Source organism: Dama dama, chromosome 12 (assembly GCF_033118175.1).
Source record: "Dama dama isolate Ldn47 chromosome 12, ASM3311817v1, whole genome shotgun sequence".
In the NCBI taxonomy this organism is placed as follows: domain Eukaryota; kingdom Metazoa; phylum Chordata; class Mammalia; order Artiodactyla; family Cervidae; genus Dama; species Dama dama.
In genome coordinates this window covers 93,955,379-93,971,630 of record NC_083692.1, presented here as the reverse complement: position 1 = coordinate 93,971,630, position 16,252 = coordinate 93,955,379, and the positions used below count along the sequence as shown (strand labels likewise).

General features: G+C 41.9%; 1 protein-coding gene across 2 annotated transcripts in view; it reads right to left on the bottom strand.

The window, feature by feature from the left end:
- Nucleotides 1-14,158, bottom strand: part of POC5 (POC5 centriolar protein) — a 31,077-nt gene extending 16,919 nt beyond the window's left edge. Inside the window, exons 1-6 of one of the 2 annotated variants that reach the window (XM_061158145.1) lie at nucleotides 14,029-14,158; nucleotides 10,067-10,162; nucleotides 5,179-5,320; nucleotides 2,666-2,749; nucleotides 2,185-2,387; nucleotides 460-636 (exon numbers count right to left, since the gene is read on the bottom strand). In XM_061158145.1, coding sequence (XP_061014128.1) covers nucleotides 460-636; nucleotides 2,185-2,387; nucleotides 2,666-2,749; nucleotides 5,179-5,320; nucleotides 10,067-10,150 — 690 coding nt within the window. In that variant the 5' untranslated portion in view covers nucleotides 10,151-10,162; nucleotides 14,029-14,158. Of the gene's footprint in view, nucleotides 1-459; nucleotides 637-2,184; nucleotides 2,388-2,665; nucleotides 2,750-5,178; nucleotides 5,321-5,549; nucleotides 5,659-10,066; nucleotides 10,163-14,028 lie in introns of those variants that run through there. The other variant, XM_061158146.1, reaches the window with a different exon arrangement.
- Nucleotides 14,159-16,252: the final 2,094 nt, after the last annotated feature.

The following is a 16,252-nucleotide window of genomic DNA, read 5'->3' as shown; positions in this document are numbered from 1 at the left end:
AGTTCTTAAGAGGCTAACAGAAAGCAAAACAAACAGTGCTCTTGTGCTTATCAACATAATGAAGAAAGGACTTCATGAATGGATAAAGACATACCACAGATAGAATGTGGGATATCTATACCCCTCCAAAAGGATGGTTTAAAATGTGGGTAATGCTGGATCCCCGACATTCTCTTTAGGGCAGTTAGGAAGAAAAGATGGGAAAGAAAAAAAAGAGTGTTCCCACACTCAATACAGCACTCTTACAGCACACTGAACGTGGTGGCCAAGAGAAAATGACATGATCCTAGCACAGTTAATATGAAGAATAAAGCTTATTTCTATGCATCTACTTTCCTACTAGTTTCGGAAGTGAGCTTCCCTTTGTGTCTGGTACGATCTAAACACTCAGTTCCTGGCATTTATTACCAGCAAGACATTTACTGACTCTCACTTAAAAAGCAGTACGGAAAAGAAGACCTCATCCTTTCTCCCAATGGAGACTTCATAGGTTTTCTGCAGCTCCTTCAAGCTGTTGATCTGGCTGCACAGTTGCTTTACATCTGCTGCATGCTTCTCTCTCTCTTTTTTCATTTCCATTCGGTGCCAGTCAATAAAATTCAGTCTCCATTTACTTAGTTCAGATATGATGTTTGTCTGAAAAATAAATATGCTGACAATTAAGTAGTTTGCTCCTTAATGCTGCTTCATAAAATGACACTGAAGTTAAGAAAAAAATTTAAAAACTCAAAACAAGTATTCAACATAAGAGCTATTAAAAAAAACATCCACCAATGAAAATGTTTGTATGTTCAGCAAGCCACAGCTCTTCTTAGTTCACACACCATACTAAGTACATACTTTTTTCTCCCATTTTAAGTTACATTTATGAAATCTTGAATGGCATCACTGGCTCAATGGACATGAGTTTGGGTAAACTCTGGGAGCTGGTGATGGACAGGGAGGCCTGGCGTGCTGTGGTCCATGGGGTTGCAAAGAGTCGGACACGACTGAGCAACTGAACTGAACTGAAGTGTCATTAAAATTTTTTAGGTCTCATTCATTAATAAATAGGACAAATAAAGTCAAGGACTTAAATATCTGTATTAAGGTGGATGAGAGAAAAAGGAAATGTAGGACCATGCCTGAGGTCAAGCCACTGGACTGGGATGGTATTTAGACAGAGATGAACAGTAGAAACCATCAGAGTTGATGCTTTCTTCCTCCAAATCACTGATCACAATGGGCACCTTACAATGAATTGCTAAGACTGATTTTTACCCTACTGACGGGCATAAGCAAAAAGACCAAATAATCACGTTATCAAAAAACAGCAGGGATAACAGTAGGGTTAACTGAACATATGACAGTCTTTAAATGGTTGGTGGTGTACTACCTCAGTGGACTTACACCATGGTTAGAAGCATGAAACCTGTTCCATGGAGAAAAATTATACTAAAAGATTACTTCTAGAATTTAAGGTTTCAAATATTGGAGAAAATATAGATGCCACAAAACTCTGATGACCATAATTTCTCCATGTATGTGAATACTCAGTTTCATTTTCTCAAGCTATGTTTCAGAAAAACTGTCGTCTTCTCCACTACATTTTAAGCTGCAGAAAAACTGCCATTTCTGGAATACTTTGTTTTACTTAGGGATCACTAACATCACCAAAAAATAAATAAATAAATAAATTCTTATCAATTTATCAGTTATACCCTGTGGTTGCTATAAGTGGCTATAAAATGAATATATGTTGCTAAGATTGGGTCTTATGGTCTTATGCTTCCGAGACAATTCCACTAGTCATAGGCATGATGTGGGAAAGGCTCAGCAAGCGTCTCTCGCAGTCACACACGGGCTGAGCCATTCAAAGTAGTGGAGAAGTTCAGTGGAGTATGCAGAGCTATTCCAGCAGCTATCCAAAACTGTGCTGTTCCAAGCATGGCTTCTGAACCGTCACCTGGGAGCTTGTTAGCAGGGCTCCATCTTGGACCAGGACTGACTGAGAAGTTGCAGTTTATCAGAGTCCCCAGGTGATTCATACAGGCAGTAACGACCGACAAGCCCAGATTTACAACACTGGACTGATCTTTGGCAACTACAGTTTGTTTTGTTTTTAACTTTTTAATTCAAAGAAACGAAGAATAACCAGTGGACTCGAGCAAAACTGCTACATTACATATTGAACAACTGTAATACCTTAAGACCTGAACTCCAAAGATCAAGCACATTTTCCATCTTTTGAAGGTTTTCATCAGAAACAACAAAATCAGTCACAATTATTTCATGGGCATCGATAGGACTGGAATTAGATCCTGGTGAGGAAGAGTCAACTAAAAGATTTGAACTGAAAAAATCCATGACCGGGTGAGGCGGCTTCCTTGGGGATGCTGGTGATGACCCTAGAAAAAAAGAAAAGTTGGAGTAATCTAATCTATGCTCTAATCCAGCAGTTTTAAGAAAAAATGCCACACATTATAATGCATTAAATCTGTCTTAAGGGTACTGAGCATCTTATACAATTATTTTCAAAAGTACTGCTTAACAAATTACCCATATAGCATTTAAAAATCCTTGCCGTAAGTAATATGCTGAAATTATTCCCCTTACTACCTGGATAATATTCACCAAAGCACAAAATGTTGTACAGTAACAAAAACAAGCTAAGGAAAAGTCATACCATCTGTCTTTGAATGAACTGAAGTATTTAAATCACATCCTTTTCCAACTTCCATCCTTGTTTTTCTCACTGCAGGGCTATTTCCTGATGAAAAGAAAGAGGTTTTTCTTTTAATTAAACCTAATCAGTCTTATATAAAATACCTAATCACACATACCTAATTGAAGAAGGTAGCTGTGCATAAGCAAGATTTTAGAACAAGGAAAATACAGTAGTCTAGGGACAGGAAAACTAAGACAAAGAATAAGAAGGAAGGAAAAACTGTGAGACTTGAAAACGTCTTATTGCATCATTAATAAGTTTAATTCACCCGACAAATATGGATGAAAAAGACTTCAGTTTTACTAGTGGCATTCAGTTCATACTGATGTAGTATAAGTGTCATGTCCTACAACACTGGACATTTCTAGGGCCTGCTGCTTTTCCTTAGCTCTACTAAAACTTAAGTGACACTGGTTCCCTACAAATGGGGACTTCTTCTACCTCAGAAACCTTTAGTCAATACACGGCAAAAAGGAAACTGGAAAAGAAACCTCACAAGGATGGCTTTGTGAGAGGCTTAGATACTTTGCCAGCTTCAACACAACCTTCTTTACACCAAGCAATGGCAATACCAAGAGTAAAGAGAATGGGGTGATAAATTTACGAAGTTCACTCTAAGTCTATGTATGGATAAGAATGTCTAAATTCACTGAATGTTAGGCATGTCGATCTCAAACACTTTTTGGAAAGGGCAGAGCATAAGCAAATACTATTATTGTTGTTGTTCAGTCGCTCAGTCCCATCCAGTTCTTTGCGACCTCATGGACTGCAGCACACCAGCTTCCCTGTTTATCACCATCTCCCAGAGCTTGCTCAAACTCATGTTCATTGAGTCAGTGATGCCATCCAATCATCTCATCCTCTATCATCCCTTTCCTCCTGCCTTCAATCTTTGTCAGCATCAGGGTCTTTTCTAATTAGTCAGCTCTTCACATCAGGTGGCCAAAGTACTGGAGCTTCAGTTTCAGCATCAGTCCTTCTAATGAATATTCAGGGTTGATTTCTTTTAGGATTGACTGGCTTGGTCTCCTTGGAAGTCCAAGGGACTCTCAAGAGTCTTCCCTAACACCACAGTTTAAAAGCATCAATTCTTTGGCGTTCAGCTTTCTTTATGGTCCAGCTCTTACATTCATCATGACTACTGGAAAAACCACAGCCTTGACTATACTGTACATGCTAGAAAAGACCAGCATCCTTAGGTCCTAAAGACTGCCTGCATGTGTGTGTGTGTGGACTCAAGTCATGTCCGACTCTTTGTAACCCCATGGACTGCAGCCTGCCAGGCTCCTCTGTCCATGGGATTTTTCAAGCAAGAATATGGGAGTGGGTTGTCATTCCCTCCTCTAGGGGATTTCCCAACCCAGGGACTGAACTCATGTCTCCTGCATGGGCAGGCGAATTCTTTTACAATTGAGCCGCCTGGAAAGCCCCAAGTGAGGCTGTAGGAGAGTATTTGGGTTTGGGTTTGCTCAGTAGAAAGTGCATGTAATTAAAACATGTCAAGATCACTCATAGTGAATGAATAAATTCAAAGGTCTTATCTTTTGAAGATCAACAAAATTTGGGCAGAAACTGCTCAGTGCTAGTATGTTTCAGTGTTAGAAGAAATACACATGTTTTGAGGTTCTGGTCCTGTTTGTTGATTCGGTGCTGTAGGCTAGAAGCAATGAAACTCCACATCTACGGAGGGAGAGAACGAGAGACCCAGGGCTGTGGCCCCCGAGGTGCCTAAGAGCCTGCGGCTAGGCTGGCTGCGCTGTGCGCTCAGAGGAGGGTCTTTGGGGTTTACTTGCTGCTAATAACTGCCCGTTATCAGGGCCGATCCAGGAGGGTGGTCTGTGCCCCTGGAAAGAACACTCATTTTGAGCGAGCTGTTTGGGATCTTGTATTGAATAAGGAACAGATAGTAAAAGGATCTTCATCCTCCTTTCTCTACCTTTCACTCACTCATCTATCAATACACATCCTGGTTTGTATTAGTTCTCAGTGTCAGCAACACAGTTCCCAGGTGGGTCCGACTTTGTGCTGACAATCCAGACAGCCCTCCAGGCCCAGATAAATACTGCTGATAAAGTCCGAGCACGTGGTTATGAACTTAAGGGGTTCTGAGGGCTATCTATAGACTATCTCTAATTTGGGGACTTGGGCATTTCATTTCCAATGTTTCTTGGCATAAAACCATTGTATTGAAAGAGATGCAACACATTTCACTAAGAGACATATAACTGCCACAGCGTTTGCTTTAATTTTATGATTTTTCATAAAATAGTCAAACGAATTTCAAATAAAAATTCAACTGTCATAAAAGAGCCAAGAAAAACATTTTAAAATGTAAACTCTTCCCCAGATGACAGATATACACTGCTGATGAGAAGAAGCACTAGAGAAGTGTTTTCACTATCATAAGTCAACAGAATTAAAAAGCTCAGTAACATATTAAATTAAGGGACATCTCGAAAAATATACATAACCTGGATTTTGAAGAATATCATCAATTATAGTAGGAATTTTAATATCTGGCACTGCTTCTCCCTTTGAATGAGATGGCTGCGAAGCACCTGCTTCAGTATTTGGAGTCACTACAGCATAACGAAGCAGTTCTTCATACTCTTCCTGTGAAAAGTTAACAAAAAATAACGCAGTGTATCCCTGTCACAATGGACATTCTGGTAAAGGAATGGTCACAAAGATGTTCTCTACTTCGGTTTCCAAAACAGTATGCCCAAACAATAGAAAGAAATAGGTACTTGGGATTTATGTCTTTCATTCGTCATTTACTTACTCTCTCGTAGTAAGTGAAATTTCTTAAAAACAAGCAAGAAAATGCAACAAATAGACCTACCCCGATTTCTTCTGGTGATGAAGCTTTAGTACCCCTATTCCTTCAGCAGGTCAATTTAAAACAGTGACACAAAGATTACCTGGGGCACTTTCCTGAAGCCCATCAGCATCTGTAACACAGAAGAACCTTCTCTCAACTGGCAACTGCTCGCAGGTAAGAGAAAGACCCAGTCATGTCGCCGCCTGTTTGGAACTTAGTTCCACGATGCTGCTCCCAAAGACTCGACAGTGGGGAGGTCTAGGGATGAAAAGTAGCTTTCGCTCTTGGTGCCCCCTGCCCCACCCAGTTCTACAACCACCCTGAGTCTCTTCATATACAAACATGGAAAGAGTGCAAGAGAAATGCTGGAAAAAAAAGAATAATAAAGTGAAAAAGAGAACATGGATGCCAACCTGTTCAGTTCTACCTGCTGGCAACATGAGAAAAGAGGATGAAAACATGGCAGGTCACCAAGTGTAGGCCTTACAGGAATATGCCTCAAGGTTAAAAAAAAAAGGAATTTCCTGACACAGATAGATATTTATTTAGCCAAATCAAAAAAATTCTATCAGTACTGGAACTTAGTCTCTGTTCAAAAGGGGCTGGTCACTGAGGCAACATATATTCCTATTAAGGACTTCTAAGAGTCTTTTTTTTAAAATTAATTTATTTATTTTGGCTGCGTTGGGTCTTAATTGTGGCACGCAGGATTTTTAGTTGCAGCATGCAGCTAGCTAAAGCCCCTCAAAGAGTCTTATGGCATGGACCTAGAGAACGTCTTTGCACTAAGATTTGGGGGAAGGTTTAAAGGCATATGAATATGTGTCTTGCTCTAAACTATTATTTAATATTAATTTTTCTCCATAAAAAGTTCAGATACAGAAAATTCCATTATCATCATTTCATTAGTCATAAGTGTCTTATTATTTGACTCACCATCAGGATGAAGAGCTAAGTGATGCTCCAAATTACCTCCTTGAAAAGTGCTAAACTGAATTAACAGCAATTGTCTAAATCAAAGAAAGAGCCCTACCTTTAATAAGAACATTATGATACAGTATAGGTGTTTGAAAATTAGCAACCCATATTGTTTCCCTATGGGTTTCTGTGAGTAAGAATATTTAACTAAACACACCCAAGTATTTTGCTATCAATTAACTTTTTAGAACCTACTTCCTCTGGTAGTAGAGGTAGCCACATCAGCTCTGCTCAGTTAGGTTACTACCACAGAATAAACTGTGCTCTAGGAATGGAAGGGAAGGGACAGTCAATGACTTTAACTCGTGGCTTCCTTAGTTTGACCTCAGAAAAGGGAGAAAGATCCAAACACATATTTCTAAGTTCTCACAACAATCAGTATGAGTTAAAGGGAATGTAAATATGTATACATTAATAGTATTCAGTATATGTATATATTTTAACTTATTTTAGGGAAAAAAATGGAAAAATTAGTCATTTAAACAATTATTTACATTTCATATATGCAGACACAGGCCAAATGGGTTATTTTTTAGTTTAGGGTAAAAATAAGTAATATCATCTTTCTTTTTCGTACCTTTTAAAAAAATTGGAGTATAATTTTTTTTTTAATTTTTAAGAATTTATTTATTTATTTATTTTTGAATTTATTTATTTTTAATTGAAGGTTAATTGCTTTACAGTATTGTGTTGGTTTCTGCCAAACATCAAGAGGAATTAGACACAGGTATCCCCACGTCCCCTCCCCCTTAAACCTCCTTCCCACCTCCCTCCCCATCCCACCTCTCGAGGTTGTTACAGAGCCCCAGTTTGAGCTCCTGGGCCACACAGCAAACTCCCATTTGCCTGTCTATTTTACATGTGGTGACATGTATTTCCACGTCACTCCTTCATACAACCCACCCTCTCCGTCCTTCCCTCCCCCAGCCCCATGTCTGTGAGTCTGCTCTCTATGATTGCGTCTAAAAAATCGGAGTACAATTGCTTTCCAATGCTGTACAGAAACACGCATCGGCACAGGTACACACACATCCCCTCCCTCGGAAGACTCCCTCCCACCCCACCCCTCCATTTCACACCCCTAGGTCATCACAGAGCACTGAGCTGAGCTTAGTAATATCTTCTTAACGGTCAAAGATAAGCTGCCTTAAGGTAAAAAAGAATCCTAAAGTAATGACCAAAACTTGTCATTCTGCCTCCCCCGCTCAGTCGCTGGACTGATGTGACCCTGAAACACAGCTGAACCCATGCATGCCAAGTGTGGTTAGGGCAACGGGCTGATACTTTAGAGTTGTGATTAGAGGAGACTGTAAGAGAATAAGTACTACGGATGCTGCCCAGCCTTCAGCATTTATCATCAATGGTTTTATGAAGAATTCACATGTTGGAAACAGTAATAAAATGCCCTTAAGGGGAATACTGACTTATGAGGGGCTTTTGTATTAAGTGTCTGGTGTTAAATATTTACTATATATGTCAAAGTATATAGTTACTTTATGTTATCTTACACATTATTTTCAGGATTTATATTTTTTAATGTTTCCAGTAATGGAATATGGGCAGGCTTTCAACTGTTGTCAAGGACCAGTAGGGTCATAAGTTGAGGGTTACTAAAAACAGAATCTCAGTTAGGGTGGCATTCTAAGCACAGATAACCAATAACACAGAATGATTTCTGGCATGTCTAGAAGATTCTTCCCCTCCATCTCTTTAAATTCTACTCTAGAGATTTCCTTTGACATAAAGCTTTGTTTCTTGACAAAAATGACAACATGAGATCTTACAAGGTGTTCATCTTGTAAGGTCTTATAAGGGTTCTGGAACCAACAATTACGAAGCTTGATTTATAAGCAATTCTGACACCACTTGGGTGTCTCAGTTCTGACCCTTTCCAGCAGAGCCGGCGTCAGATTGCGCAGGTTGAGGGTTAGTCCCCATGACTGCCCTCCCCGCCCCACACTTCAGATGCCAGTCGCAAGTCCAGGTTATCACCTGTGCCTCAGACCAACCAGCTACAGACCAGAGGTTCCAAAGACCCCCCTCCGTGGGTTTGACTAATTTGCTAGAGGGCTCACAGTACTCAGAGAAACATAACACTTACTAGATCGCCAGTTTATTATAAAAGGCTGGACTCCAGGAACAGCCGGGGGGAAGGGATATACAGGGCAAGGTTTGGGGAAGGGGCATGGTGCTTCCATGCCCTCTCCCGGCAGGCCAGTTACCCCACACTTCCAAGTGTTCTCCCGCGGGAAGTTCCCCAAACCCAGTCCTTTTGGGTTTTTATGGGGCTTTATTAAATAGGTACAATTGATTAAATCAATGACCACTGGTGACTGATTCAACTTCCAGGCCCTCTCCCCTCCCTCAAGGTGGGGGAGTGTGTGTGACTGAAAGTTCCAACCAGCTAATCACGTGGTTGGCTTTCTCCTAGCAACCAGTCTTCATCCTTGGGTGGAGTCTAAAAGTCACATCATCAATGTAACAAAAGATACCTTCATTTCCTCACTAGTTAGGAAATTCCAATATTTTTAGGAGCTCTGTGCCAGAAATGGGATGAAGGCCAAATATTTTAATTATAAATCACAGTATCACTGGTATACCTAAATTAAACCGTTCTCTTTTGAAGAAGTTGGAATACAGAAAAGATGAAGGATGCAGTAAAGCACTGTAACCTAAAAAGAAAGCAGGAAATGGGAGAGGTACCATTCAAAGGGAAGGCAAAGATGAAACATCTGTGTCATAATTCCAGACCACTTTTACCCTAGTAAAAACTCACGGATACTTTTCCAATAGCTTCCCAATTCCTAAACCTGTAATATCAATTAAAGGAACACATTTGTTTCATAAAATATTTCCCTAAAGCTTCTGTCATCTACTACGGTGTCAACAGCCACTTACTCTACTTAGGCATAAACATACTATCCAGCTTTTCCCCTCTTAAGAGGGAGAAAACCCAAGATACACCATGTCAGTATTCTCTCATTCAAAATCTCCTCTAGAAATCTTAATCCATATTTTTGATGATAAAACATTTAGAATATAAGGGCCACGCCTTGCATAGTCGGGATACCTGTCACTGCCCAGGTCCTGGGCACCAGCGGGAGCTCAGTGGTGCGGCAGCAGGGGCCAGAACCAAGAGTGGAACACTGGGGAGTCTAGGGCCCCAGAACTCTGGATAGTTTCCACAGCAGACTGATTTGCATTAAAGTGAAAGCAACATTCATGAGAGAGCTACAAAGAGAAAATTTCAACAGAAAAGTGTTTCTTCAGATTTTCAGCTTCTCCTTTCATTGTATTGTTTGGAGGTTTGGTACAGAGAATGCTAGAAGAGTTCATGATTATTTTCTGAAAGGTTAATTGAAACAATGCGAGGTATTTTTCCAAGTGTGTAAAATAATTCCCAACATTTGATATTATTATAATTTTACACACATTATAAACATATTATACTTATAAATGTAAATGGCATGAATGAACGAGAAATGTATTCCCAGTTTTCCCTCATACTGTCATGTACTTGAAATAAATAAGTTATAGTAAATTTAGACATGTCTTCCTACCTGAAGATCTGAGGAGACAGAACTGTCTCGGTCGGAGTCTTTTTGCAAAACTGGAGGCGAGCGTATCTCCCCGTCTGATGACATTCTGTATAAATTCTATAAAACAATAAAAGCTAACTTTAGTTTATTTTTTTGCAATATTTAAACTAAAATAAAATGCTTTCTAAATATGAGTGTGCGTGTGTTTGTGTGTAATAGCATCCTATCCTGGAAACAATAATCATTCAACATGTTAAAATCATTCAACATATTGAACACCCACAGACAAAAATCACTGGGTAAGAAAAAAACACTCAGCTCCCAAGTAGTGAGCTTATGATGTGGTCAAGCAGATGAGGTAAATACATGAAAGACTAAAGGAAAGTGGAAGCTCCTCAGAAAAAGCCACAGCGCAGGCTGTAGAACATAAGAGAGTGTGACTGCCGTTCAACAACATTTGAGCACCTGGATGCTGTGTCTTCTCTTACAAGACACTGAACCGAGACAGAAGGAACAATTTGTGTAAATTCTCTGCTTGGGGAACTGACCTTTTGGGAACCCTCTTTTAAGAAAAGCAAGATTATACAGAACAACAAATTCTAATACCATGCAAAGAAACACTGTTTAAGATCTTAACCAAAAAATAAGTCACAACATAAGTACTTTTAGTGACAAGTACATATATTACTTAAAAGGCAAATAGTGACTATTCAAAATGATCTGCATACCAGTTATATGCAAGACTTGGGGAGAAAGTTAAGGTGAAGAAGTCCTTGTCCTCAAGGACTCTGCAATCTACAAGAAGGGCTAGACATGCATATACTGCTGCTGCTGCTGCTAAGTCGCTTCAGTCGTGTCCGACTCTGTGCGACCCCACAGACGGCAGCCCACCAGGCTCCCCCGTCCCTGGGATTCTCCAGACAGGAACACAGGAGTGGGTTGCCATTTCCTTCTCCAATGCATGAAAGTGAAAAGTGAAAATGAAATTGCTGAGTCGTATCTGACTCTTAGCGACCCCATGGACTGCAGCCTACCAGGCTCCTCCATCCATGGGATTTTCCAGGCAAGAGTACTGGAGTGGGTCACCAGTGCCTTCTCTGCATGCATATAGTAGTAATTACTTTTGAAAAAAGTGCTGTTAGATCCTAAAATAACAGAGGCACAAAGTAGAAAGGTTGGAGTAGCCTTTCTCATGGGGTAGGATGGGGAGGGTGTGAAGAAATGGGAACAGCCGATTGGGGTGTTGAGGCCTGAAAGACAGATAAAAGATACAGGACATGTGAGGCAACAGTGCAGTATAAGCAAAGACAAAGAGATGTAGACACATATGCCAGGAACTGCAAGTATTTTGTGAGGCTGAAGCAAAGGGCACAGATCAGGGTTTGGCTAAGGATGAAACAGGCAAAGTGAGGAGCTGCCAGATCATGAAAGATCACAATTACATCATGTTAAAAAGTTTCATCTTTTTTCTAAAAGAAGTTATTAAAGTCTTAATTAAACAAGTGCTAACATGATCAGGCTTGTCTTTTAGAAAGGTCACTCTGGCAGCTTTCAGGATGGATTTGAGAGGTGGGATATGAAAGAGAGAGCAATTGAGCCAACTGCAGTAGTCCAAGAGATATATGTTCCTTCTGGCAGTAATGAAGGAGATAAATGGGGTCAGAGGTATGACTGCAAGTTGCGCTGTGGCAGTGGAAATTTGAGACTGTGATCAACAATCGGTTAAGGGGTTAATGGGAAGAACTGCTGCTCTGGTCCAGATTTCTGGCTGGCAATGATGGATGGTGGTGATACTCCCCAAGGCAAGGAATACAGGAAGATAAGTAGACTGGGGGAAGGGCAATATGGTCTCATCATCAGACTTCCTGGGGTGAGGTGACTCTAAGGCACTGAAGTGAGGCTGCAAGTATAGAGTATCTGACCACTCCAGTTATTCTATGCACAAGTCCAAGTACTGCCGTCCACAATGACTACAAGGTGAAAGGTGTTTCTTGGGGTTAAGCAAAGTGGAAGCCCTGCACTGGAGGTAAAGGTTTGGGAATTCATTTTGAGGAATCAGCATAATGGGAACTGCTGATAAAAGGGAGAGGTTAAGATCACCCAGGAAAAGAAGTGTGAGTTCTTATTCTGAGGTCCCTAGACCCAAACCGTGTGCAGTATTTTTAGCGCATGCATATTTTTCTAGGAAGAGGCTCCTCATCTTCCAATATGTGTCCAGAGGGTACTACAGCCTTAGTAAAGTTAAGGACCACTACTGTAGCTGGGATGGGCTTCCCTTGTGGTTCACTCGGTAAAGAATCCACCTGAAATGCAGAAGACCTGGGTTCAACCCCTGGGTCAGGAAGATGCCTGGAGAAGGAAATGGCAACCCACTCCAGTATTCTTGTCTGGAAAATTCCATGGACAGAGGAGCCTGGCACGCTACAGTCCATGGGGTCGCAAGAGTGGGACATACTTTAGTGATTACACCACCACCACTGTAACAAGAGGAGAGTTAAAATCAGAACTGCTAATATTTAAAGGGTAAGTGAAGAGGAACCAAAAATGATGGAAAAGGAAGTCAGAACAGTAGAACCCTGAGAACAGCATCACAGGAACCTCCAGGAGGGAGTGGTCAGGGACAGACGCCAAGGGAAGATGAGAATCTGACAGAATCCCTTGAGTTTGGCAATCAGAAGTTGCTGGGGCATTTGCCTGGACAATTTCAGTGGAAAGTAAAACAAGTCTTAATCAAGCAGGCTGAAAATTACCAGATGAAGAAATTGAAGGAGAAAGGGCAGATCCAGGTAGAAGTGCAGTATTAGAATGGAAACACAGATTGAGGCTAGACTATGGAAAGGAAATATTAACTGTATTCAGTGAGCATTACTGTGTAGACACAAGATAAGTAAACTAAATCTCAGCATGAGTGACTTTAGTTAAGCCCATTAGGGAGGATAAAATAAGCGCATGCATCTGCAGAAGGCAGGCTGCTTTAAGGGACTCAAATCCACCACTGTGGTAACTTTGTCCTTTCTATTTCCATTCAGTTCTTCCTTTAGGATGTGTTTGAAGACTGGTAATAAGGGGGGCTGGGATTGGGGGTACTGGTAATACGGGGGTTGGGATTAGGGGTCACATCTCAAAAAGAGTTTCTTAATATATATACTGCAGACACAAAACAAATACTGTACTTTTAGAAAATATGCTATAAATCTTCCATCTGCCCTGCTTTGATGACATCAAAGTCTGACAATTTATCTAAAACCCTACAACAGTAGCATTTTCCTTATTGTTTCTAGTTCTGAGACAAAGAAGAAAAATGAAACTTGCTTTGATGGAAAGCAGATGCACATCAGATAATCAAATTTTCAGAATTCTCTAACCCAAGATCTCAGAAATCACGAGATAAAAATTCCTGAGCGCTTGTCTATGGCCAAATAAGTCAAATTAGATCTTGGTAATTACCTGGCTGTTAACGGAAGCAGGGTCCAGGAATTCAAATTAACCCCCAAGAGGCACTGGAAGAGTGAATTCCCGTGCGAACTGGCAGCTGAGTGACGTCCCTGCGCCCTTGACCTGTCCTAACTGCAGGCAAGGAGACGGGGTGCGCCAGCCCCTCCCCACGCCACGGACTACAGCAGAGAAAGACGCAGCTGCGAGCAAGCACAGGGCTACAAGTTCTCTCACCCCCGTGTCACATCAAAATGTTACTTAAAAACAACAAAGGGTCACACACGGTCATTTTACCCCATACGTCTTAAATGACCCGAACCTACAGCTGCAATACCGTTATTACACTTCAGGCAACTTTCCTTCCTGCCCTCTCTTCCCCGACGCCGAGGAGGGGAAACCTCTCCATCTCGCCGTCCCGCAGAGCAGCTCAAGGGCCTTACTTTCCCGAAGACGCCCCCAGCCCTGTCGTGTCCGATCCCCAGGGGCTGCAAACCCGGCCGGGGCTATTTAAACCCCACTCCAGAGCCTTCGCCAGGGGCGCCGCTTACCCTAACTGCAGGGCGCTCTGCAAACCCCAACTCCCCGCTCCGCGTCTTCTCCCCTCGCCGCCGCTGCAACAACAGCGAGTTCAGCAGCTTCCCCAGCAGCAACCTGACAGTTTCAAACTGCAAAGAGGAAGTAAAGACGGCCCCGGGCATTGGCCGCGAGCTTCAGCAACCTGCCGTCTGATTGGTCCGCGCGTCCGGGGCGGGGCCCCGCACCGGGGAAGGGCGCAGCCGGAATGAAGTTGCTTCGGTAGAGCAGCAGCCTGGCTATGGCTGGTTCGGAGAGGGCGGAGTCTTAGGTAGCTCCTCCCCGCGTTCAGAAGCCCGGGGTCAGTGCGGTTCTGGCCTGCCGGGTACCGGACAACCTTGAGACCCGATTTGGTTAGACTGCCAAGCAGGCCGGAAGTCAGCTAGGGCGGAATACTGGTGTCTTTTCGACAGTGCCCGTAGTCTGTGCGTGTGGTCCTCAGGCATATGAGTCGTCTCCTTCCTCGGGCGCCCCACGACAGAAGCACTAACCCAGCCACCTGCTGATTCCTTCGGTCTTGAGCAAGACTGAATTTTTAACAGAGACCAACAGTGATTATGACTGCAGGGGTCTGCGGACCACACTTTACGAAACTGCTAGTCTAGGTTATATTAATGACTTCAAACGTGTCAGATTGCAAGGCAAGCCCTTCTGGCGAAGCGAGTGTTGCCCTTAGAGTCATCGTTAAGTACATCCTGGTTGTATCACCTACTTACTGTCACCTTGGATAATGCTATCCACATATAGGGTTGTAGGGGGATTAAATGACGTACTATATTTAAAATACCTATCGCGCACACATAAAAAAACTAGCCTTTCAGCTTGTATTGGCATAACAGCTAGAGGTACCTTAGGATCCACAGGGAAAAGGGAATGTTCCAATCTGAAGGGCAAGTAATGAGATTCTGGTGAATCTTCAGGCTCCCTGTGGTACCTAGAGGATGCGGTATCTGTTTCTTTTTCTGTAGATAGAAGTGGCATAACCTGCATCTCACCTACTAACCTGTGGGTAGAGCCAGAATTCTATTTATGCAAGCAATGAAATAAGAAGAGCACCAGCACTTTCTTGGCACAAGCTATATTTGTCCCCCCCGCCCCATCTTTTCCATGCTTATTATAAAGGACAAATTCCTATTGATAGATACAAATTCACAACTGGTTCAAAAATCTGTTTTTTTTTTTTTTTTCAAAAATCTGTTTTTAAATTGAATTGCCATGTGGTGACCCCTTACTATGTAATTGTTTCTGATTCATTATCCCCGTGCCTTCCTGTACTTGGTTCCATGTTTCTCTTCTCTATCTCTTTGGGGGCAGATTTTCATAGATAATTGTTGGGTAAGCCATCACCACTCTTCCATGAAGCTGAATTTAAAAGACAGAACAAACCTGTCTCTATGTTATTAATTTACAACAGACTCTTTTCCAAGGTTCCTACAGGGGGAGCCAAAGAGAGGAGACTAGCACTCCCAGAAATCCATGAAAATTGAATTGCCCGCTTGAACCCTGTATATTTATTCATTCAACAAATATTTATCTAACAGTCATCATGTACAAAGCATTCTGTTGGTACTAGGAATAGAATGGTAAGCAAAACAGACATACTCTGCTGCCATGGAACTTAGTCTAACTGGAAAAAACAGAGTTAACAACAAACCCCCCTCACAAATTCATAATTATGAATTATGTTTGAAGTGAGGAAAAATCAGGAGGAAATGCCTATATGATAAAGTACATTGTGGCTGAGACCTGAAGGATGAGTATATAAAGAATTGCTTTCTTTGAGTTGCAAATCTGGAGAGAGGGAGAAAGTGGCAAATAAAGAGAAGTCCAGGGAAAAGGAACAGGGGGTGGAGATGGGAGAGATTTCATAGTTAGAACCCTTGCTAGGGTTATACTGGGTGAGACTGGGTGTATAACCCTTGCTGGGTTATACATGGTGTGCCCCGGGATCTTGATGTATCACAGCTAGCCCAGTGGATGTTTTTTCAACAAGACTGCTGGCTCACAGATTTTCCCTCCCTGCTTTTTCATCATCTACTCCTCCGTTCAGATGAACCTGCCTTTGTCACAGCCTCTCAGGCCGGGCTTTGTTTCCCCAGGTTGTAAGTGGCTGACATAGGAAATTAACCTCCACAGATGAGAGAGGCACGCGTCTCCAGAGAGGTCCATTCCTCACGAACGATGAGTACTGGCCTTCTG